This window comes from Tachysurus vachellii, chromosome 18 (genome assembly GCF_030014155.1).
Source record: "Tachysurus vachellii isolate PV-2020 chromosome 18, HZAU_Pvac_v1, whole genome shotgun sequence".
Taxonomy (NCBI): Eukaryota; Metazoa; Chordata; class Actinopteri; order Siluriformes; family Bagridae; genus Tachysurus; species Tachysurus vachellii.
This window is the reverse complement of record NC_083477.1, coordinates 5,189,088-5,214,087: the sequence shown is the minus strand read 5'-3', so window position 1 is coordinate 5,214,087 and position 25,000 is coordinate 5,189,088. Positions and strand designations below refer to the sequence as shown.

Sequence of the window (25,000 nt, the reverse complement as noted above, 5' to 3'; positions counted from 1 at the left end):
TATCTGTAGACTTTGATTGAAACTTTGATAGATGTTACAGCAATCATACTTCATCCTACATCATAATATAAGAGCTGAATATGGGAATAGATTGAAAAATAGTCATGTCCTAGCTGGGTTCGTGTACAATAAACATTTGGCACAACCTTGACGTGATCTACGCTCATATCTGTGCTTAACGTTATATAATGTTAATATGTTCTTAGTTCACATTTTTTTTCTCTTTCTCTAGTGAGAGTGTGTTGGAGCTCTCCATAATGCCAAAGGATGAGGATGTACTGCAGCTGGTAAGTGTAACATCGCGCACACACACACACAAAATATGTACACACTAGGGAGGTTAAAACATTTGAATATTGAAATGTTACTTAAGATTTTAAAAATCCACATTCAAATAGGAAGAAACCCCTATTCTACATGCAGTCACCTAACGTAAATCTATCAGAACGAGAACGTTGAGACTGAATCCAAGGATGTTTTCTCAGGCATACAGTGCAGTATTCAGTTAGCTGTTTTTTTAATCCTCAAGCAGGAAGCATAAATAGTTTACAGAGAACCGGAGGATTGTCCCTGCTGTGATGCAAAATCTGCAGCAAAAAAAGCATTACTGTGGTGAAATGAATATAAATAAAAATAATAAATGAATAGGTAAGTATGTAAATAAATAAATAAACAAATAAATAAATAAGAACCTGGAACAAGTTTGCAATTATTTTTATTTGTATATTTTTATTTTATTTTATAATTTTATAATTCTGTTCTGCTTTGCTTTGCTTAAGAAAGCAGCACGTTTTACACTATATTTCAGTGGTCTATAGCAGGGCCCCTTTAACTTAAAATAAATTCCCAGATATTCCCAGATGGGATAAATAAGATCCCACTTCCTCTTAGAATAAAAAAAGATTTATTCTAAAACCAGTACTAATATCAGTAAGACTTAATTTAACATTGAGGTACTGCGGTTTGGATTAAATTCATTCAAGGCTAATAAGTATATGAAAAAAATATATTAAAATTAATTAGAATATAATATGGACATAATATGAAATTAATTAAAATGTAATAGTAATAATATTAAAAATGTAAATCATTAAGAAACAACAAAGAAAAACAGGAATAAATGTGTATTACAAGGGAGAATCATTTCTGAAGAAATCATTTAAAATAATGAAAGAAAACAAGAATGAGTGTAAGTAAGTAAGTAAGTAAGTAAAGTTTATTTATATAGCACATTTATCACAGCAGAGCTGACCAAAGTGCTGTACAAAGTCAAAAACTAAACATAAAATAAACAAAACAGGTGATACAATAAAACAATAGAACATAGACAAAATCCAATTAAAATGCCTGGGAATAAAAATATGTTTTCAACTTCACTTTAAAAGTGTAAAAGTGTACTGGAAGGTGCAAGGCGAATGTCCAGTGGAAGTTGGTTCCAGAGACGGGGGGCCGCAATAGAAAAAGCCCTATCACCTTTCGTTTTTAAGCGTGAACAAGGGACAACCAAGAGAGCTCTATCAGCAGATCTTAGAGATCTGGTGGATGAAAAAGGAATAAGATGATCTGTGAGATAAGATGGGGCTTGACCATTAAGAGCTTTAAAAACAAACAACAAGTATGTAATTATAGTAAAAAAAAAATAGAACAAATGTTTAAAAGAATCTCAAAATAAAAATATGTCTATGGGCTGTACGGCCTACACTTAATAGAGAGCAAAATATATAGCTGACTTTTAAAGCAATTTGTCAGCACTAATACACACATTATTTGACACACCCACAAACATGTAAAGGATGCACGTGTGTGCGTGCATATGTGAGTGAGTGTGCATTTTAGAATGCGCTGATGTACAAAAGATAAGAAAAGCCTCTTGGAGAGTTACAGATACTTGTTGAATGTCAGACTTTCTTTCGAAATGGACGATGCTGATATAAATATAGAGTCTTTCAGTGACTCATCTGATTACTTTAGATTACTTCAGCATTTCAGATTTGTCTGTTTCTTCAGTGATTACAAAACTGTCACAAGACAAATGCTCACACACCAAAACACATTCCTCTCGAACAGCACACACTCGGACTTGCCAGAGTTCCCATAATCGTATCGGTCCTTAATTACCTTGTCGTTTACATGATCAGACATGCAAGAGCACTCGGTGCAGAGAGGTTGAAACACACACACACACACACACACACACATGCACCCACACAGCCTACACACTTTGTTCCATTTAGAACACATTAGATACACACTTTATCTACTTATTGTAGGAATGGTTATTCACTCATCTCCTTTCATGTATTCATATCACTCATTCTCTATCTGTTGCTCTCTTTCGCTGCACCAGACCCCCCTCCTTACACCCGCATCATCTGCATTCCATAGATGACATCATGAGTGGTGTGGCCACTCCCACACTCTCAAAGGGTGGAGAGAGAGAGAGAGAGAGAGAGAGAGAGAGAGAGAGAGAGAGAGAGATGAGGAAGGGAGGGAGTGCTGGGTTGGGTTCTTCTCAACAAACCATACCAGATAGCGAAGAAGCACTGAATGAGAAACAGCCTAAAGAAAAAGGGGCAGTGTTCAAAAAGAGTTCATCAACGACCAGGAAAAGGACAGCAAGAAAGGTGAAATAGAGAAGTACAAGCTCAGCACAAGAGGAGTGAGTAAGAAACTGAGGTACTCTCAGGATACTAAAATAAACCTATAGGAATTTTTCTTCCCACTCCGTGAGTGAGTTTTGGATCGTTTACGTGCCCTCGGCTATGTGCGTGCATACATGTGCATGAAATATTCAGTTTTGTATTGATTTTGTATTCTCGTCTATATGAGTTATAATTCAGCTTTTTTTGGCAGTTGTTCTTGTAGCTGGCCGAACTGTTTTGTGGTTTTTTTTGTAAATAGTGTGTGACTGAATTTCTTTAGCTTAATCTCCTTCATATGCATAAAAGTATTGTTGGTTAGGAACACTAGTATAACCTTCAGCTGTATGTTTTGCTTTGTGGTGAGATATTTTCATGTGATTTGTTGTCATGAGCCATGGATTGTGTGATTGTTATATCTGAACATTTTGTTCTTTCTGCTTCTCATGCATTTGTCTCTATTGACAATGTGCAATGCCGAGCTATGGGACAAGTTACCATATTGATCGCATTGAAAATAACAACCAAGCTTAGTTTATCTGGATGTTGTCTGAAGAAGTCAATACTGCATGCACAATTCGATTGTGAAATTTGGCTTACTTTGACTTTATTGCCTTTTTTGAGGTGTTGTGCCTGTTTTATTGATCGTATTGCATGTTAGCAACAGGAACAACATTTTTTTAGATGCATAACCAGTAAAAAGATGGGTGTGCTACCTTTAAAGTGAAAAACACTTAAATAGGTTTCACCATGTGTGTTCTGTAACATAGTATTTAGGGTATTTTGTGTTAATAGGTGAGAAGTAGAAGTGTTTTGTCTTAATTTCTGTGATGATAGTTTGTGCTGAGATTTATTGCTAGCTGAGATTTATTGCTCACCAAACAATCCAAACTCCCAGTCTTATAAGCTGTAACATTTTATAACTCTTTTATAATAATAAAATTTTTTTTTTCACTTTCTATCACAGGCTTACTCTCATGATGCCTACCTGAAAGGGAACGCACCATTTACAGGAGGGGCCCAAAATCTTCCTCCACCGCCCCCTCTGTGCTACCCACCACGTTCCCAGCCTTATCCAAGCCACACCCCCTGCCCCATCTCTCCCCGGTCCCCCAACATGGGACAGAACCAGCTGGACAACTGGAGCCGCTGGCACGGCTCTGCCTCCAGCCCTTCCCCACCACTTGACAACCGGACAAGTGCACCTACCACCACCAGTATGGCCTGGGCATCAGAGGGCCATGAAGCCGGGGGTGTCAACCATAGCAGTCCTGCCCATCGCACTGAGGAAATCCGGTATGGTATGACTCAGAGAGGACGTTCATTTTCTTCCTCATTTTCTACAAGTCCACCGAACCAAGCTCAGCATGGGAACAGCAGCAAAGAAAACTTGTCATGGGGCAGCCCACCAAAACCTGCACCAGTGTCAAGTTCAAGAAGCAGTGAACGTACCCAACAAGCCCTCACTAATTGGTACTACAACCAGGTGTCAGAACGGGAACGGGAACGCTTAAATGCGCGCTCTCTAAACCATCGACAACGCAGTTTCTCTCAGGACCGCCTGGCAGAGCTAAGCCGAAGCAGACGGACACATAGGACTGATTTTCCCCAGAGTGCCTCTCAGGACACATTGCTGCACTCTGGGCAGCATCCTCACTGGATGCAAGTTTTGCCTTCTGTCTGCCAGAACCGTTCTCAGTCCGAGAACCTTCTACGCAGTCGCTACGGACACTCGGGTCGTTCATTAGAGGCTCTAGACCAGGTACTTTGCCCGCTCTCACCCCGGCATGAAGGCCAAGCCTGGCGGCAGCAACAGCCCCAGGGGCAGGGAAGCCATTTTAATCCTTCACAGACGCCACCTACTACCCGTCATATTCAAGTTCACCGCCAACACCAATCTAAATCTTCTGAGCAGCACCGTTGTCAGCAACACCCTCCCCAACAGAAACAACACCCCCCAAAGCAAAATCCAATTTATTCATCACAACATCCACCACAGAGCCGTCGTTTGACCTCGTGCCAGAGTGTGGACCAGGAGCAGATCGGCTACCGCAGTTACAGTCCCTCTTTTAACCGCAAAAGTGGACGGATTCTACAGCATGCTCAGTCATTCCGGGACCCATCGTACACGGGGCCACGCCTCAGCTGGACCAGTCTTCCTGAGGGCATGGCTCCATCTCCTGCTCCATCACTTGCTGCTGCTGCTTGCTCAACATCTGGTGAAGGACAGGATGGAACTCATCGTCCAACTAACCATGAAAGAGAGGGTGGGAAGGTAGAGCAGGAGACCCAAGTGCAGGTCCAAGAGGTGGTGCTTAGGCAAAAGCCACCCATGGGCCGAAGGGCTGGCCATGTCCACCGACTCCCCCTGGCACTTGACGGAAGTGACCCTCTACTTTTTACCTCGGACCCTGAGGAAGCCCTGGTGAAGTCAGAGGGTTCTTCCTCCCACCGGCATGCGAACGGTAATCTTGCACCACTCTCTGTGGAGGATGACTCGCTGGCCTCTATCCCCTTCATTGGTGAGCTTCTCTTCTTCCTTGGGTGCTGCCTTTCTGCTTAAAGTCATCCTCCATTTTTGCTAATTTGGCTGTTTCTTTTTCTCTGTGTTCTCTGTTTTACCAATACTGTTATGTTGTATTCAGTCCATTCACTATCTCTATTACCTATAACTAGTGCAAGCTGGTTCACTGTTAATTTATTATTTTTGAGATTTCTTACAATATTTTACTTTTAATGGTTTTGCAGCTTATGTTGTTTTGGTGTGTTTTTGTTGCATGTCAGATGTGTCAGACTTAACCTTGAATATTCTGCCCATGGCTCTGTAGCATCTGATATTCTTTTATATTAGTCACAAGTTTCAGGATATTGAAGATTGCAATCTAAATAGCTCTCCACACTTCCGCATATTCACTGTTCTGTACGCCGTTTTCAGGCGTCAAAACAAACTAGGTAACACTTTGGCGACTCAGTGATCTTTCAAAACAGTTTAATAGTTTATAGGTTGAAAAAAGTTGAAGCTATCCTGTGTTTAAAAGTTATTTGGAAAAAGCTATCTCTGGACATGTTTAAAAGTATGTGTCTTAGCCTTATTTAATGACAAAACATATCAGACTCTTTACTGAAAGCTAGAAGTCTTGGCTTGTGAGGGTGTAAGACGCAAACAGTACGACTCTTATAATAAAAATAAATGCATTTCTCTGGCACTTAGACTAGTTGTTAAGGAAGCAAGAGTATGAAGTGGCCAGATGCTTAATAAACTGACTGGAATGTTGGACTGTCTGTCATAAGGGCTTGCAAACCCACTTGCATTGCCCTTCATTTCCTCTGTCTGATGTATTTGTATGTGTGTAGGCATTTTTGCTTCAGTAATTGACGATTTTTAGATGCTATTAATTAGCTGTGTCTGAATCAAGAATTAAGGAATTCTGCTTCATTATCCGGGAACTTGTGAGACAGTCTTTACTAATAGTCCTTTCATTTGGCTGATCAATCCAAGCATGTGAAAAGAGAGAGGGACAGAATAATATATGTGTGTGTGAGTATGTTTGTTTGTGTGTAAGTTTTGTCCTGAAGCCTGCAGTGTTCATGTCCCAGCTTGTCTGCTACTGGGGAAGAGAGCAAGAGCAAAAGGAGATTTTGAAATAAAATGGCCGACAAAATGCTAAGCATGCCAAGCAAAGGAGATAAAAGCAGTGTATAGACACATTCCATCTCACACACACACACGTACACCCAAACACACACATACACATACACGTACAGGCCATGCTAACTAAATAGCTTGTTGTAAAATGTCTCTTCCTTTTTCGAGCACCGTGTGACTCTTGCTAAGACTCAGCTGGGATAGAACCTGGGAAAGAAAAGTGTACAGTTGAGTAAAGAGTTTAAACCTGACAGAGGTACAACCTGTTTTGCATACAACACACCCTCAATTCCACACAAGTCTGTATGAAAGCCTAGAATGCCCAGCAGCAATAGTTACACTGCTGGTAATGACTAAAAACACATCTGCACAACCTAGAGAGAGCAGTGACTACTAAAACCCATGCTTTTATTTATTTATTTCACAATTTAAATTCTTGTATGTGTGTGTTTGTGTTTGTTTTGTTTGTGTGTGTGAGTATGTGTGTGCTTGGTGAAGGACAAGTAACTGAGGTTAGAAGGCTGGGTACATAAATAATGTACAAACATCTACATGCTTTCACGTTCGCAAGCCATGACATGCTTGGGAACCTGAAAACGAAATGACAGAATACACACCCACAAGCTAATCTTTGGGCAGTTGGGAAACAGTGTTTTGCATCCATTTATATTGCTTTTGGTTGTGTGTTACCCTCAGAGGAAGAATTATTTCTCCACAAGACAGCAAGTGAAGTTTATCCATTTAGAATATGTAAAAAAGGCAAACCATCGCTTTACTCTGTATGTAAATAACAGGCTTGAAAGCAGTATGTGGATTCATGTCGGTGTTAGTAAGCTGTTTTTGTTAGTGCCTACAAGACATTAGAGTAGGTATACCACATTTACAAAATGTTGGACAAGCTGTCAGATTTATTTCTAGAAATAGTTAATAGTTAAGGTACACCAGAATATTTCATGGGATTAGAACAAGGCACATTTACACACCATGCAGTGTTAAAATGAACTGAAAGTGCACAGAAATGTGTGTATGTGAGGGTGTGTGAAGTGTGTTTAACCTCAGCGTCACTACCAAGAGAGCGTGTGTGTATAATCTGTGCCCGGTTTTTAAAAGTCATTATTGGGTCAGAAACACAGAGTCATAAGGGAATCCACATGAGTGTGAGTTTAGCATGAAATCGCATGACAAGTGGATCGTGTTCCATTTTATTTTTTTTGTGATTTCTTCTTGTACAGCACTCACACACACTAACACTGGTGAATGGTCTATTATTTTGACTTGATTGGCTATTCTGAACTGAGATGATCCCGGGCCTTCCGGTTTCCTTTTTTATTATGAAATGTTAACTGACCCATGTAGAATAGAAGCGACTGAATAGAAATAAGCACTCCCTCTGGGTGTGGTGAGTTATTTCATTAATACTGACTCAGAACTTTTGTGCATTTCGTCAGGGACCTTCAGTTGGAGCCTTTGCTGTGGTTTTGAATGAAACAGTTCACAAAAAACGTGAAGCGACAGAAGGATGGCCTGAGCAGCTTCCATCGAACAGTCACGTTTATTTAGATTGATTGTTTTGTTAGCAGATAAATCAGGCCTGTGTTTCTGGTTCTGACCCAGAGCACAAAGGTCATCAGGCCAGTTAAATGGATGTCAAGCTATTGTTCTGTGCTTTCTGGCCTGGACTGTGAAGTTAGAGTGGCCTCAATCTGTCACAAATATGGCCTGACCCACAGTCAACCTTTAAAGATTATTATTTCCTTTAGACTTTGTGTATAAGAGTTTCAACGTGTTAATGTTTTATCATTGCTAGACACATAGGCGATACTTTTCTGAACCAAATCTATCCATTTCACGAAAGATTCTAATTATGTCCATAAAATACATGGCTGTCTCCTTCACAGACTGACAGCTGTATTTAGTTGGCGCCATTTCAAACAAAAGTCTTGTCATTTTTTACTGTCCAGTGACTGTATCTTCTTCTGAGAAGCTTATTGTGTCACATGGCTATGGGTGATGAGTAATAAACAGTGTAGGCATGATCTCAGTGTCTCATCATTCAGTGTTGTAGAAGTCAGGACTCTGAAGCTAAAAATACACCTGTAAGAAAACACACTTCAGACCCAGGAATATTTTACAGTACCTGTTTCCCAGTGCAACCCCCTTTTTTAGGGTTAAAAATATGTCATGGTCTTTCCTGTCTTCTTAAAGATGACTCAGTGTGTTACCTCAAGTCAGCTGTCGAACTTTGTTGTGTTACAACAGCTGATGGTGTTCGTCTGTTGATAGACATCTTCTGTGGTTTCCAGGTGGTGAATTTAAGCAGACTTAAGCATTTTAGTGGTACTCTTACAACCGGCGGACTTGACCCTCAGGTTAAGAAACTCTGTATACGCTGCTAATGATACTAACCCTGAAAGTCTTGATAGAATATAAAGTATATAAAGCACTCAGAGTCAATTTACTTGCTTGTCCATAAACAATGGATTCCAGTCTCCACTGTTCTCTACAATCTTTTTTGGTTTCTGATCAATAACGAATATGCATTGTTACTTTAAAAATCAGCCATATTATGGGATCTCGGTAGACAGCATTAAGTGGAATTGGATTTGGGAATGATTACATGCCTTCCTGCTTCTGAATACAGCCTGAGGAGAGGAGGAAACTTTCCCCCCATATTCTCTCCCTAATTTGGTCATCTGTCTTCTTTGGCTAATTTCAATCCACTAGCCAGCTCTTATGTATAATAAGTCAGCTTCAAATCAGGAAGCGTGAAGTTTAACACATGCTTCCAACAAACATAAAGCAAGTTAACCACATTTTTTCAAACTGCTGCTTATTCTGTGTCACAAATCAGTGTAACACATTTCCATTCATGATAAAAGTGAGCTCAAAGATGCCCACAATTGGCTAACATTGCTGTGATTGACAAGGATGTGACAGCGTATGCCATCTTTCCCAAACAAAGTTTTTGATGAGTGTTTTTCTCTTGGCTGCTAAACCACAGATAGCTGTACAATCATCAGGATTTGAACTCAGATTCAGCTTTATTTTTAGGTTTTAGAGACATACTCACTGGATTGTTAACTTCTTTAATATAATATTTATCCAGTCATTTCTTTGGCATTAACAGCACAGCATTCCTCAATTGCCCCTGAGCCAAACTAAACCATGGTTCCAGGTTGTGAAAGTAGACATTCTTTGGCAACGCTAATGAAAACTACACTACATCATTGGTGACTAGATCCAGAACTATGAACATAACCTCCATGAGAATTTACACTTGAATTATGTTTAAACCAATATCTAGCAAAACTATTTTTACAACAAAGTCTCAGCTTTTGGCCTGATGCATGTGTAATGCAAGTGGTCATCAAAACATATTGTACCACAGATTTACTATTCAAAAGAAGCAATATAATTAAATTGGTCTTGAATTATTATGGAGCTCAGGCATGGCTTTTGGATTTGGTTCTTTCAGGGGTTCCATAGTGGAGTGGCACAGATGCAAGAGATTCGGAAGGAGAGAAAAAAGGGGATAAGGGAACTGAGGGGTTTTGGAGTGAGGGGGTGAGACACATGCTCAATCGGACACAATCAGCACACTCAGCTCTTTCTACCCTCAATGGTACCATTGTGTCATGTGTGCAAAGAGAAGGGGGTCTTCATGCACACACATACACACACACACAACAGCAGGACCTGTGAACATCTCTCAGAAGCTTGTGATGTCCCCTTGTTCTTCTGTACTTCCTGTCTCCATATCCCTCTCTGAGATCACCCCTCTGCTCTTTCTCATCTGATTCCAGCTTCCAGAATGTTCCTTTATGTATGGCATCTACTTACTTCTTGCTTGCAGGAAGTGTCTACATCTGCCTGGCCATGGAGGCACTTAAGGGTCATAAACCCAGTCAGTAAATACATAAAATACATTTAAAATACATAAAACATTTAAATATAACCATTACAACTACACTTTCAGCAATACAAGCTGAAATTGTTTTTGTTATATTTGTGGTATCCATGTTTCATTAGGCAGAAACCATGATTACTTTGAGCTTCTTTTACTCTGTTGGTATCACACAAACACGAATAGGAATAGAAAATAGACATAATTTGCGTGTGGTATGACCTGATACAAAGCTGAATCAGTGGTAACACTCCAATAATCAAATAAGTCAGATATTTTATAAATTGTTATTAATTTTACAACAGAAATTTGCCATCAGGCTAACAATTGTTATATTTAAGGTTGTGGAATATCCCTGAAACAAGTTATTTCTGAACTCTGAACTCAGACTGGAGACTCGTTCCATAAACGATAAATAAACCCACACAAAGTTTTCACTATGCAATTTGCACAACAGTAACATATGAGATCGAGTGCATTAACATAGTTTGGAAATTAAGCAGCGTTTACTGACCAATCAGAGACGAGACTTTAGCAGAGGCTCGGGTGTAAAGATATTTACTGGCTACTTCAGGAACTGCCCTGGATATATTATGAATGAGTAAACAGGTTTGTGTTCTGTTCTCAGTCCATGGAAACATTTTGAAATGATTCGCCATGGAAACTGCTCGTACACTAAAATTATAGTAAATAGAAAAACAGGTTGAAAATTGAGTTTTCTTTTTGTTTTGCATTACTGAGCAGCAGTAAAAATAGAAACCCAACCAGTCTGCTATATCTATACAGCGAATGCACAGCGTTCATTGGAAAAGGGTATGTTCTGTATGTTAATGATGCTGCTTTTTCGTGTGTGAGCTCGGCCGGCAGTAATAAGTGCCTTTGTTAAACCCACAGTGCAGCTATTTCTGCCAGTGGCTGGAAAACAGGCCCAGTCCAGATTCTGCATCCCAGATTGGGAATGTTTCCGCCCCTGCACTCGCTCTCGTTCTCGGTCTCTCTCTCTCTCTCTCTCTCTCGCTCGCTCTCATATGAGAAAGTGTATGTGTGTTTGAGAGAGTGAGTGAGTGATTGGGAATGTTTGTGCTTTCTCTCTCTCTCTCTCCCTCTCACTCTCTCTCTCACTCGCTCTGGTTTCTCATCCACCTCCAGAACTCAGTATGAGAGAACGGTTAATTCTGTGCTGCTATGGAAGAAAGAGAACGGGAAAAGAAATGTAGAATGAGAAAAACAAGGATACAATTAGGGATTAAAGACAACAACAAGGTGAAGTTTTGGTGGAGATGAGATAAGTTGACATACACCTGCTGACAATGACAAGAAGGGACGTGAGGAAAACGGCTGTATGTTGGATCAGAAAGCTGAGACAGTTAGAAATAATGAAAAAAGGAACCAGGGCAAAACAAGGTGGGTGAAAAGGAATAAAAACGATTGAGGATGTTGTAAAACTGGATGATTAGCCAATGTAGATTTATATATGTAAAGAGATAAAGAGAGAAAAGGTTCAAATAAAATTTAAGCTTCATGAGAAAACACCATCTTTTCTTGGCTTTTGTAGCAGTGCATTTTGCTGACATCTTGTGGCTGAGGTTAGTATTGCAGTGTATTGGATGTGACTGATTTCTAGTACTAGGAGCTTCACAGCTTCTCAGGTCTGGTGCTAAGAAGAAAGTGCACAGAGAGATAAATAATTAACACAGAGAGCTTGTTTCTGCTGCTGTGAATGTCAGGGGGGAACTGAAAGCAGAAGCGTTTAGTGAAATTGTAAGAGGACATTGTCAGTATATACAGAAATACAATTGAATTGTTGCTGCTGAATTAATTTCATAGCATTAGGTAGCGTCATGGAGCGGTGGTTTAATAATCGAGCGCAAGAATTAAAGTAACTTTAAATATAAATTGATGGATGATTTGAATTAAATGTTTATCACTTCTGTGACAAACTGTACAGTTTGAATTACGGATATTTAAATTGGATGACGTTGGATCTGGAATCTTTAACCAAAGATCCTTTGAATCTATCTTGTTAGCAGATTTAATAATGACTTAATAATGGTTATAGTATTTTTTGACATATAAATCACCAAGAATATGAAATTCCAATTAGTTTACTAGCAATAATTTATTCACACTTAATAATGCCATATAAATAAAGTTATATACAGTAAACATATTTAAATGGCATGTTTATGTCGAGGGTATACATTTTTAATAAAGATAAAGCTGTATAGATGTTTCCTCTTAATGTTTATACTTAGCAGGTTTATTGGGTATTAAAACAATCCCTACAGATCATTTTAGTGAAAATGGCATGCTCATATCTCCTCCCATTACATGCACTATGACTTTATCTATACCTAGATAAACGCTGCTGAAGCACTGGATAGAAACCTGCACAAACACACATTCACAGGTTCCTAAAAGAACTGAAACTGTTTTTAGTCCACACACGCCTCACATGTCTCATTTCCACTTTGATCACTTTTCTTATGGAGGACAACGATCCAGGTATGATCAGAGCTGAGATATTTTATATCTTTTTTTTTCTTTCTTTGTGATGGATGAGAGTTTGGAATATTTGTTTTAAAATGTTCTTCAGGTTTGAATTCTTTCCATTTCCGAACCTTCGTCCATTCTGTTTGAGGTCTGAGGTTTGTTTTCCAGCGGCTTGTTTCACTTATGCAAAACGACGTGTTCGGTCGTTTCGTGATACTGTGGAGAGAGAAAAACATGTGTGTTTGATGAATTAACCAAGCAGTACTGTATTTTTGCTTTTCCTTTAACCTGTGCCCTCTCATTTCTCTCTGCTCATCCCTGCTCTTTCCTGTTTTCTAATCATTTCCTTTCCTTCTATTCCTCTCCACTTTCCTCTGTATCCCTCATCTTCCCTTCCTTGTCTTTTTTCCAATCTCTCCTCCCTTCTTTTTTCTGTCCTTTTGCTCCTCCCACAGATGAGCCAACCAGCCCGAGCGCAGATCTGCGGGCGTGTCACGTCCCTGCCTCGTCCGTCGTGTCCAGTGGCGGCCTTAAATCCGTCCCCGCTGTGGGGACCAGCCCCGTCTCCCCAACCTTCACCTTCCCCCTCAGCCGCCTCTCCTCCCATGACTGCAGTGAGTCTCGCACTGAAATAAAAAGAGACCGAGTGAGAGAGAGAGAGAAATGCATGCTCAGACACACATTTCTCATGTACATCTGAGGTTTTTTTCCACACATACAGCAGATCCGTCTGCTTCTTTCGTTCACATATAAACTCGTGCATGTATTAGAACATGAGACAGAGATCATAGCCTGCGTCTGCATGCTCTCCTGCACGATTGAACCGTGACAGGACTGAACGATCTTCAGCAGAACTTCCGGAAAGAGTGTCCCTCTATCCGCCCTGCATCCCTCCTTAAGATCCCCTGCTCACCCCACTCGCTATTCTCTCATCTCTTCCTTGCTGTCTTTTCCTGCCCCTTAACACTTTCCCATGTCTCAAGCTATTCCATAGTCCTCATGCATGTACAATCAGCTCTTTTGCTCTTCTCGCCTTTCTGAGCAGGCAGCATCAAGTCCAGCCGCCGCTCATCTTATCTGTTGGCCATCACCACTGAGCGCTCCAAGTCATGTGACGATGGACTGCACACCCTCAGAGACGATGGGCGGGTCTTCTCGTAAGTCATTTAGGAATTAATTTTTGATCCATGCCTAAAAGTCTGACTTATTATTCATTGTAAACATTACAGCTGCTGATCAGAGTTGATTCCTATATCTATACCTGTATCTATAAATGTATTCCTGCAGGAACTCGACTAGAACTGAAACAAATTATTAAGAGGATTTTTCTTAAACTTTGCTTACAGTGTTTATTCATAAATGTTGTGTGTGTTCATTTGTTTCATAAATATTTCTCCTGCATTTATTTACGCTGAAGGATGAAACCTCTCCCTGCCTACTGACTCATATGGTGTATTTGATTCCTTTCAGGAGGTTGCCAAAGAGAGTTAAAAGCTTCTTCGGTGATGGGGTAAGTGCCGGTAGTTTGTTTTCATGGCAGAAAATACCTCTATTCCTCCTGCAAACTGTTTGCGTCTTCAACTTTTAAAATGAGGCGAATATAAGCTCCGTAATATAAACAATTTTCATGTATATCACATCCTATATATCGCTTTCCATTTTACTGGCAGAATGGAAAACCTGTGTCCTGGTACAAAGGGTTAAAAAAATTAAACAAATTCAGCAAATTGGCAGGAAAGAAAAGGATATTAAGCAAAAGGATATTAAGCAAACAAATTCCAGAATTTCTGTTTTTGTTTAGAGATATGTTATTCTAGATTTTATTCTGTGTAACATGTGTGTGTGTGTGTGTGTGTGTGTGTGTGTGTAGTCTCTGGACAGCTTGACAGTGGCTGATGAAGCTCGCTCTAAGCGCCACTCTGCCTCGGAGCTGGGTAGCATCAGCTACAGTGACGTGAGGAAAGAAGGATGGCTGCACTACAAACAGATCCATACTGAGAAGGGCAAGGTGAGACAGGACAATCATACACAATGTTATCACAAATTCATCTTACGTTAGAACAATTCACAGGATTGCTCCTGTGAAAAAATATGTGACTTGAATGACATTCATTATAAAAAAGCGACTCAAAGAGCAGCTAATCTGTTCATAAATCAGTGTTGAAACACGGTGATCATTAAATCTCACATTTTTGTGTCTTTTACTGGTTTATTTAAAGAATGTTGGACAGAATAATAATAATAATAATAATAATAATAATAATCATTATTATTATTATTATTCATTCATTCATTTTCTACCGCTTATCCAAACTACCTCGGGTCACGGGGAGCCTGTGCCTATCTCAGGCGTCATCGGGCATCAAGGCAGGATACACCCTGGACGGAGTGCCAACCCATCACAGGGCACACACACACACACTCTCATTCACTCACGCAATCACACACTAGGGACAATTAGTACCCCCGAGGCACGGAGAGAACATGCAAACTCCACACACACAAGGTGGAGGTGGGAATCGAACCCCGACCCTGGAGGTGTGAGGCGAATGTGCTAACCACCAAGCCACCGTGCCCCCCATTATTATTATTATTATTATTATTATTATTATTATTATTATTATTATTATTGCTTTACCATCTCTCTCTCTTCACGTTTCAGAAGGTGGGCAGTGCCATTCGTCCCTGGAGGCGGGTTTTTTCAGTGCTGCGCTTCGGTGCACTTTACCTCTACAAAGACAAGAGGGAGGCGCTGCTGAAAGGTGCCGCCCTGGGAGGCGGATCCGAAGACGAGCAACCGATCAGCATCCGTGGCTGCCTGGTGGACATCGCATACAGCGAGACGAAGCGTAAGAACGCGCTGCGACTGACCACACAGGACTTCTGCGAGTACCTGCTGCAGGCTGAGGACAGAGATGACATGCTGGAGTGGATCAGAGTGATCCGGGAAAGCAGCAAGACTGACAGCGAGGTGAGGGAAAAACTTAATGTTAAAAAGAGTAAAAAAAAGCGAAGTAATTTTAATTTAGACTTTTTATCAGTTTTGGTTTTGATATGTGAAGCTGATGGACTGTGTGTGTGTGTGTGTGTGTGTGTGTGTGTGTGTGGTAGGAGTTGGGTTTCTCTCGACAAGCTCTCATCAGTAAGAAACTGAATGACTACAGGAAGCAGAGGTAAGTGGAACTAAAAGGAAGTGATATATTTTGAATAAACAAACATGACAACTTTCGATTTAGAGGTCACACAGTTTTGAGTTGTCCTTCTAAGATAATATGACACAACGCACTTTTCAACACATGAGCTTTGTATTGTGTATTTAAACAATACAAAGAGGGTATTATTAATGTTTATTACTATTAAAGGTGTTATAATTTAATTTTGTGCAGTTTTTAAGTTTGATGTTGATTTTGTGACGAACTGTTTACTATATAAGCTTAATAAAATTTCTCTTTATTGTTGTCACCTCTCTGTGTCTCAATTTAGTCCGACAGGTAATAAGCCTGACTCATCTCCCCGAGTGACACGCATGACTTTCTTGCTCACCAAAGCTGACAACAGTGGTGCACCCCCGCGCTCCCCCAAACACGAAGCCAAAGGTCAGCCTTTCTCACAAACACTGACATCAGCCAAGAGCCCAGCCCTAATATCACACATTCTATATTTTCTCTTTCTTCATTTTGATTTATTATCATTTTCTTGCCACTCTCAGAGGAGAGCAGTCCTCCTAAATCTCCATGGGGCATCAACTTCATGAAGAAAGCGAAGAAGGCGGACCCGAAAGCGTTCGGAGTCCGGCTGGAGGATTGCCAACCTGCTTGCAATAACAAGGTCTGAATGTGAACGCTGGTGTTAATCACTTCTTTATAGAATAATTAGAAGGACTCTTCTGGCTTAGTAGCACTATGTTTGTGTGTGTGTGTGTGTGTGTGTGTGTGTGTGTGTGTGTAGTTCGTTCCACTGATTGTTGAGATCTGCTGTGGCTTGGTGGAGGAGATGGGTTTGGAGTACACAGGAATCTACAGAGTGCCAGGAAACAACGCTGTGGTGTCCAGCCTGCAGGACCAACTCAACAAGGGCTGTGACATTAACACTACGGAGGAGGCGAGATACACACACATGCACACAAACACGCGCATACACATGCACACACACCTATAAAAAAAATGTAAAAATTATTTTCACAACAAAAGACATAAATCACCTGAAATTATTGAAACAACAAATATTTTTTTTTAATTTATTAACGTTTACTAAATAAGTCTAGAAATAACCGATGATTTTATTATGATATTTTGTTTATACAATTTTACCATAAATGTCTCTCAACATTCATACACAGATATGAACTAATATGATACGTGTACATTTTTAATAAGCCCTACATTTATTTAAGATCAGCATCAATGTATAAATCTCCTAAATAATGTTCATGATATATATTATTATTTATCCTGCGTGTCATGTATCTCTGTGTGATCCAGCGGTGGCAGGACCTGAACGTGGTGAGCAGCCTGCTCAAATCTTTCTTCCGAAAGCTCCCAGAACCCCTCTTTACCGACGGTGAGACTTGTTGTGAGCCTCAATGTTGAAATCTTATCGTTCTGCCATGACTGTTCACATTTGTGTTTTTTCTCTCATGGTCATTTATTTTAATTTTCTCTGGTAGACAAATATAACGACTTCATCGATGCCAATCGTATGGAGAATCCTAGTGACAGGCTGAAGACCTTGAAGAAACTGGTACGAATGTGGCATCTTTACCGGTGTATTCACACACACACACACACACACACACACCAACAGATCTCTTTTTCTTGTTTGTTTCTATCAATGTAAGTATTAAAACTTGGAAAACACCAGGCTGGTATGATGTGGCCCTGGTGATCAGTGAGTTTTTATTCCTCTCATACTAAAGCGATTTCACTTTTTTTTTTTCCTGTCACTTTCTCTACAGATCCAAGATTTACCAGATTATTACTTCCACACTCTAAAGTTTCTAATTGGTCATCTGAAGACCGTAGCCAATCACTCAGAGAAGAATAAGGTCAGTTCTATTTAGCTATCTAATGCATATATAGCCTATTTTATAGTAGTGGTAGATTTACCTGTATTTTTATGTATTGTGTGTTTGTGTGTAGATGGAGCCTCGTAACTTGGCACTAGTTTTTGGACCCACTCTTGTGAGAACATCAGAAGACAATATGACGGACATGGTCACCCACATGCCTGACCGCTACAAAATCATCGAAACTCTTATCCAGCATGTAAAGCTTTCTCATGCTAAACACCGCCACTAAAAAAACTGTCTTTACTTTAGTTTTTTTTTACTTAGTATTCATATACACTTAATTTTTTCTCTCACTGCTCCATGCAGTATGCCTGGTTCTTCAGTGAGGAACACGACAAGGATGAAAAGGTACAGTACAGATTCAGTGATAACTTTGATTCTAACTCATTATTCTAATTTTAAATTTGTCTTTTGTTTTTCATTCTACATCATAATTCTGTGTAACTTCGAAAAATGCGAAACATTATCAAAGGTTTGATTCCCGCCTCCATCTAGGAGTTTGCATGTTCTCCCTGTGCTTCAGGGGTTTCCTTCAGATTCCACCCCAGTACAAAGACATGCACTGTAGACTGATTGACATCTCTAAAAAACGTGTTGCCGTAGTGTGAGAATGTGTGCCCTGTGATGGGTTGGCACCCCATCCAGGGTGTTTCCTACCTTGTGCCCAGAGTCCCCTAGGATAGACTCTAAACTTACCCCTGACTCTGTGTAGGATAAACGAGACAGACGGTTGGATATAATGCTTTAAGTCCTCAGTAAAAAACCTGTTACAGAACATTCAGCTAGTTTTAGCTAAGATTGCAAGTTTTACAGTTGATTAAGGAATAATCCACAATGGAGTGGTGGTATTTTTTTCCTATAACAATGTTTTTCCTTTTAGACCACAGCAATTTGCCAGTTATATTTAATTCCTGTTATACTTACATTATTGCACTTATTATACAGAGTTGTTCTCACAACAGCATCTTTATTTCTTTTTGCTCTTGTCAATTTACTGATAAAACCAGAAGTCCTCTGTCCCAAACCGTTCCCATGCTGGAAAACCTTGTGCAATAATATCATTCATTCATTCATCTTCTACCGCTTATCCGAACTACCTCGGGTCACGGGGAGCCTGTGCCTATCTCAGGCTTCATTGGGCATCAAGGCAGGATACACCCTGGACGGAGTGCCAACCCATCGCAGGGCACACACACTCTCATTCACTCACACAATCACACACTATGGACAATTTTCCAGAGATGCCAATCAACCTACCATGCATGTCTTTGGACCGGGGGAGGAAACCGGAGTACCCGGAGGAAACCCCCGAGGCACAGGGAGAACATGCAAACTCCACACACACAAGGTGGAGGCGGGAATCGAACCCCGACCCTGGAGGTGTGAGGCGAACGTGCTAACCACTAAGCCACCGTGCCACCTGTGCAATAATATAAACAAATTAAATTGTATTTAATTGGATAAGAAAGCCTGTGATCACTATTAATTATGTTTAGTTCGAAAGCCCTTGAATTACTGTGTATTGAAGATATTCTTTCTTTCTTTTTTTTTTCTTTCTTTGCATTCTGTCAGACACCGGTGGACACAGAGGACGTTCAGCCTGCCCCCAATATAGACCACCTTTTATCCAACATTGGCCGAGCTGGACTGCTGGGCGAGATCTCAGGTGAGAGACTTCAAAACTTGTTCGTTGTCTGAGGAGAAGTAAAAGGATTTTAAATGACTAACGGCACTGAACTTGTTTTAGTCTATTTTAAATTACTAATGCTGCATTCAAGAAAAACTGAAGAAATCCTCAGATTTTTTGTTCAGATTTTGTATTATTTTCTAAATCTTTAAAATGATTAGCGTTAAATTAAGATGTTACGTTTTTGTAGACGGAAATAAAGTGAATCAAACATATATAAAAAAATCTTTTTTAAGGGCCACACTATTGTATTGTTGCCATTTTGTAAACCTATATACAGTGATACAACATAGAAATGAAGAATTGTGATGATATTTCTGTCATAACACTGTTGTGAGTGGTGTTCCCATAAAAAGCCACTACATTCAGTAGAAATGGTTACAAATATGTGTTTAGATCCAAGGTGTCCAATCTTATCCACAAAGGGCCGATTTGGTTGCAGGTTTTCATTCCAATCAAAATTCCCCCAGTATTTTTAGTCAATCTTGGCTTTCTTAATACTATGAGCTGTGGCTTCTGCTTGGCTGAAATGAAACTTTGCACCCACACTGGCCCTTTTTGGATAAGATTGGACAATCCCTAGTAAATATAACCAAGTGCAAAAAAGTACACAGATTTCTTGCATGTTGTGTGTTCTGCACTTTTCCATTTTCTTTTTTTTTCATCTTTTGTTCCTTTTCTTTCTGTATTCCTCTTCCTTTTTCTCTCTCTGTACATTTCTGCGTCCCTCTCATAGCTGAGCCTGTGGAGCAGCCACTGCGGTAGGATGGGTTTCGCCTGCCATACCCTGTGTGCGTGTGTGCATCTGTGTGTGTGTGAGAGAGTGAGTGAACGCTTAAAAGCCTGCGTGTGTGTGTGTGTGTGTGTGAAAGAGAGAGAGAGAATTTCTGATTATGGCTGGGTGTCGGTATGTGTCAGCACAATGTTTTCACCCTCCATGTCTCTGAAATCGTCCTACCTGCCCTTCTGCCTTTTCCTGCTCTTGTCTCTTACGTGGCTTCTTTGATGAGTCGATGTCATCAGTATGTGACGTGATGTCAACCATGTTTGTGGATCCTCTTTAACGCTGCAGATTTGGAGACCCTGTTCACATTTGAGCATCACTTCTAGACAATCAATAACCGTTTGTCATGCACATGTTGCCTGTCCTGAATCTTGTGTGAACATTGTCTCTTGTTGGGGAGCTTCATATTGAATGACAGGCACAGAGTCAAGAAGGCATGAGAGAGTTCTTTAAAAAACAAATTAAGGTCAAAAATTCTTGCTCAGATTTGCGATCCAAATCGCGATCGCCTCTTGATGTCTTATTGCCTCTGTGCCTCTCATTTTTTTTTAGAAACATGTCCATATACTTATTCATCTTGGCCTCTTTCTCTTTTCTTTTTTTCTTTTTCTGTTTTATTGGGACTTTAGACTCAACCAACAGTGATTCAGCAAAATCAAAGGTAAGGATTGACTAAGTGTTGCAGTTCAAAAGCTTGCAATGTTTGGATCTAGCTGCTGTATATGTGCTATTTGAGAATTTAGGGATTTGGAGACCTCTCTGGTAGAGGTAAGGTACTGCAAGTCACTTATTGGAGTGCAGCTGTATTATGAACTGTAAAAAATTGAATACATTTTTTTGTTTACTTAGAATATATAGTAGTGAAGTGAAATATTCTTTAGAAGGAAGTAAGCACTATTGGTTCATATCACTTTGTGGATACACTTAATTTGTTTATTAACAGTAATGTCTTATTGTTGTTGACATTTAGCTATATTCAACATTATGTCTAATAGGCACTACAGTTGCTTATATCCTGTAATGAAGGTCAGACCTCTGTCATTGCTCAGGGCTCTGGAGGGTCAAAACGTGATCTGACAGCCAAGGACTTCCTGACGACGCTAGCCATCATGTCTGCTGTGACTCGGAGACGTAGAAAACGACCAACCGCCCGCCTCCTGGGCAGCAGCACTGACGATGACTCTGAACAAGAGCCAATCAGAGTCAGTCTTACTGTGGATGGAGAGGGGGAGGGAAAGGGAACAGAGCAGTGTGAATCTGACATGGCTCCACGTGCAGAGGCAGAAGAGGATGAAGATGAGGAAGCGGAAGATGATGATGAAGAGAATGCGGAAGTGACTGTGGCCTCCCCAGGCAAGGAGAAACCTGGAATGCCTTGTGAGGAAGAAGCACATTCTGTTATCCTTAGTGAAGAAGAGGACCAGAGGTCTGAAACAAAAGGTCGCAGCTGGAGAGGGGATGATGCACGTTCTATTGTCTCGGGTTACTCCACTCTCTCTACGCTGGGGCGGAGTTTAGCCTCTGAGGGACGGGGTGACGATGCAGATGATGAGCATAGCGAGCTGGTGAGTGAGACGGACAATGAAAGTGGCTTTGCCTCGCGGTCTCTGACGCAGGAGCGTCCTGAAAAATGTATGCCACCTCCATCAAATATGTACACCTCAGCAGAGCCACCTGCACCACGCAGCTTCCTGTACACACACTACAAAGCCTCTTTACCTACTCCTATTCCCGCTCCTGCTCCCGCCCCCACAACCATGCCAGCGTCTCCTTCTGCTCCCTGCAAACATCCGACCCCTGAACTTGTAGAAAGAGGAACTGAAAGTGCAGCACGTTCCTCCACTCCCTCCACTTCCTCCTCAACTGCCTCCCAACGCCTCCAAAACCGACCCTCCTTCAACTCCCATCGCCTAATTCAGTGTGATACTTTAGCACGCCGCCGCCTAAAAACAGAAAAGGCCAAAGCTCGTTCACTAGATCTTTTAGAAGTCCGTAGTGCTTCACCCAGTGAGGAGGAACCGCATTCTAACAAAGGGCGAACAAGAACCAGCCTCCTGGATTCCTCCACTTCTCACTCACCCAAACTGACCCCATCCAGTAGTCACCTATTAGCTTCGCCCTCTATCTTAGGCTCTACCTCTGGTGCCACAAATCAGGCATCTCTGGCAGAGCAGGTGCGTGCACGTCTGCTCGGCTCAGCAGAGGACATACGTTCCGTGGGGCTGAGGAAACCTCTCTCGCCTGAGACATGCCGGCGGAGGCGGGCTTGGAGGAGACACACAGTTGTGGTCTCGCCTACTGACTCTTCCCAAAAGAGCTCTCAAGCCTCCATTGCTGTTAACAACAACAAACCCCCGGCCCCGCCCCCAAAACCTTCCGTTCTAATCCGACGTCTGGGGGAGAAGCCCATCCCCGTTCCTCAGCGCTCCTCAGCTGACGCCTCTTCATTATGCCGGGCCCCACCTACCTCTCAGTTCCACGAATGCGTGTGACAGCATTTGAATCAGAGTAATTAGATTTAATACCCCATTTTCCATTAACATGGTGCTCGATATAGGAGCCTGGGAACCTTTTTTTTAAACAGCCACCCTTTTTCCACTGGTATAAGAAATAATATTTACATATTGTTGTGTCAAAGTCTGTGAACACAGAACACAGAGGCATCATCACAGACCATAATTACCCCAAGATAACTTACCTTTAGCAACATAGTCTGAGTGATGTTTGTGCAGCATTGCTAGCATTATCAATGTAGCTACTATTTAGTCAAATGTAATTTCCAGTGAAACAGTTGTTTCCTCATTGAACCACTGAGTCACAGTAGAATTTTTTTTTTTTTTAAATTCATCTGTTCATGTCTTGTGGCCATGAAAATAACTTGAGTGATAAAACCCATAGCCCAAAAACATTTTTCCAAACTATTCTACACCCACTCGGGATCCGGCACCTTGTTGGTGGAAGAGGGGTATCAATGAACGGGTTCACTAACTCTGTTTTTTTTTTCTTTTTTTTCCCCCATTCATAGCTGCTCTGCTTGCATGACACAGGGCTAGTTTTTAACTGTTGCCAAAGTTTTTATTCTCTTTCCTTCAGTCATTTGAGTGCTCTTTTATCAGTGTGTTACAAAAGGGCCAGAGAGCAGCAGGGTCTCCACATAACATTTTAAAGAACTGCCAGGGATCTTGCCACACACTTACATTGGGGTCATTGTGTGTTTTGGTGCTTTACTGTGTGTTCCCTTAAGACGTGTACTCATTATCTTACCGTGTCCAATGGAGTGTATTTAATTCACCCGCTTTTACCTTTTCTTTGTCTTGTTAACAACGACGATGCTGCCTCATCAAAGATCCTGGGACATATATAAAGGGTACACAAACATTGACAGAAAAACACACTTTTCTTCATCATCTATACTCAAGTATAGACTTCAGCAAAGTATTAATGCAGTATTAGTGAGACAGTGATTGCCAACGTTAGATGTGTTGAAACGGACCCCTAACCTTGCTCATGTCCCCTTGTTAACACACACACACTCACTGAGCTTGCAGTGCTCGTTCTAAGCATTTTTTTCATCTGTGTATTTTTGTCTGAAACGGTTTGTGTATAGTGTGTATGTGCGTTCAGCTATTTTGTAACATTTGTACAAAGCCTTGCTAAGTTAATCTTGTAAATATGCATATAATATCATATTTGTTTTTAATTTGTTTTTATATATGGTTTACAAAAGCGCACATAGGTGCGTGATCATTTCTTTTAAGATTTTACTTGAAATGGTTTCTTTAATGTTTTTTTTTGTTTTGTATACAGTATATATAAAATATATATTATATATTTTGTATGAATATAATAAGTACTTTCGTTTGGGGTGTTAATTGTTTTAAAAGAAACAAAAACAGAACTAAACCTCCGATAGACTGTTGTTTATTTCCTCATAAATGGCCTTTTCTCTGTGACTTACCAGTACTATGCAGAACTTCATACACCTCAATGCAAAGAAAAGAACTTTAACCTGCAGAAGAGTGTCTGTCCAACGGCCTGTCACATGCTATAATAAATTCCTTCTTGCTGGGCATTGCAGTGCGTTGTCGTGTTGGCTTGCGTTATTTATTTCATTACTGTTTATGCAATCTTTCATTATACAAATGAGGCCATATGGCTGATTCCGCACTTGGGCTCGTTTGAGAAAGTTGGGCTAGTTTTTTTTAGTATTGATGCTTAAAGATTTATCCAAAATTAATGCTGGTGACCAAAATCATTTGTCCCCCACCTACAACACCTGATGGCTCAACAATCCAGTCTATATGTAGAGCACAGATATAGATACAGATATAACAATATAATATGAAATGATGCTCTACTCATCTATTCTTAGCAAAGTTTGTGGAGTTACATTTTATAGAAATTATTAACTTATCCACTCTTGCATTTTCTGTCCTGTTTATCCTGCACAGTATCTTGGGAAGCCTGGAGTCTATCCCAGTGGACACAGGGCACAATGGAACAATCCACTGCAGGGAACAATCTCCCACACACACACACACACATACAGCAATACAGCATGGACAATTTAAAGATGCCATTAAGCCACCAATGCATGACTTTGGACAGGGGAGGAAACCCCAAAGGCACGGGGTGAACCTCTATCCCCAGAGGTGTGGAGAAAATGTGGCAACTACTAAGCCACTGTCCATTCTAATAACTAACTTAATTAAATACTTAATTATATATTATAATTAATATTAAATGATATTGATAAATGAGCTTAATATGACTATGAAA

General features: G+C 40.5%; 1 protein-coding gene across 11 annotated transcripts in view; it reads left to right on the top strand.

The window, feature by feature from the left end:
• The window catches only part of arhgap23a (Rho GTPase activating protein 23a), a 68,429-nt gene extending 44,131 nt beyond the window's left edge, over positions 1 to 24,298 (top strand). For 4 of the 11 annotated variants that reach the window (XM_060893023.1, XM_060893019.1, XM_060893020.1 and 1 more), the window contains 19 exons: positions 233 to 287; positions 3,607 to 5,161; positions 13,138 to 13,296; positions 13,728 to 13,839; positions 14,153 to 14,192; positions 14,553 to 14,690; positions 15,345 to 15,653; positions 15,794 to 15,855; positions 16,166 to 16,278; positions 16,392 to 16,510; positions 16,631 to 16,783; positions 17,164 to 17,242; positions 17,349 to 17,422; positions 17,637 to 17,726; positions 17,821 to 17,946; positions 18,057 to 18,098; positions 19,323 to 19,416; positions 20,851 to 20,882; positions 21,271 to 24,298. In XM_060893023.1, the coding sequence (XP_060749006.1) occupies positions 233 to 287; positions 3,607 to 5,161; positions 13,138 to 13,296; positions 13,728 to 13,839; positions 14,153 to 14,192; positions 14,553 to 14,690; positions 15,345 to 15,653; positions 15,794 to 15,855; positions 16,166 to 16,278; positions 16,392 to 16,510; positions 16,631 to 16,783; positions 17,164 to 17,242; positions 17,349 to 17,422; positions 17,637 to 17,726; positions 17,821 to 17,946; positions 18,057 to 18,098; positions 19,323 to 19,416; positions 20,851 to 20,882; positions 21,271 to 22,713 (4,795 nt within the window). In that variant the 3' untranslated portion in view covers positions 22,714 to 24,298. Of the gene's footprint in view, positions 1 to 232; positions 288 to 2,462; positions 2,727 to 3,606; positions 5,162 to 13,137; positions 13,297 to 13,727; positions 13,840 to 14,152; positions 14,193 to 14,552; positions 14,691 to 15,344; positions 15,654 to 15,793; positions 15,856 to 16,165; positions 16,279 to 16,391; positions 16,511 to 16,630; positions 16,784 to 17,163; positions 17,243 to 17,348; positions 17,423 to 17,636; positions 17,727 to 17,820; positions 17,947 to 18,056; positions 18,099 to 19,322; positions 19,417 to 20,850; positions 20,883 to 21,270 lie in introns of those variants that run through there. The other 7 variants (XM_060893017.1, XM_060893024.1, XM_060893025.1 and 4 more) reach the window with 7 other exon arrangements.
• The last annotated feature ends 702 nt before the right edge of the window (positions 24,299 to 25,000 follow it).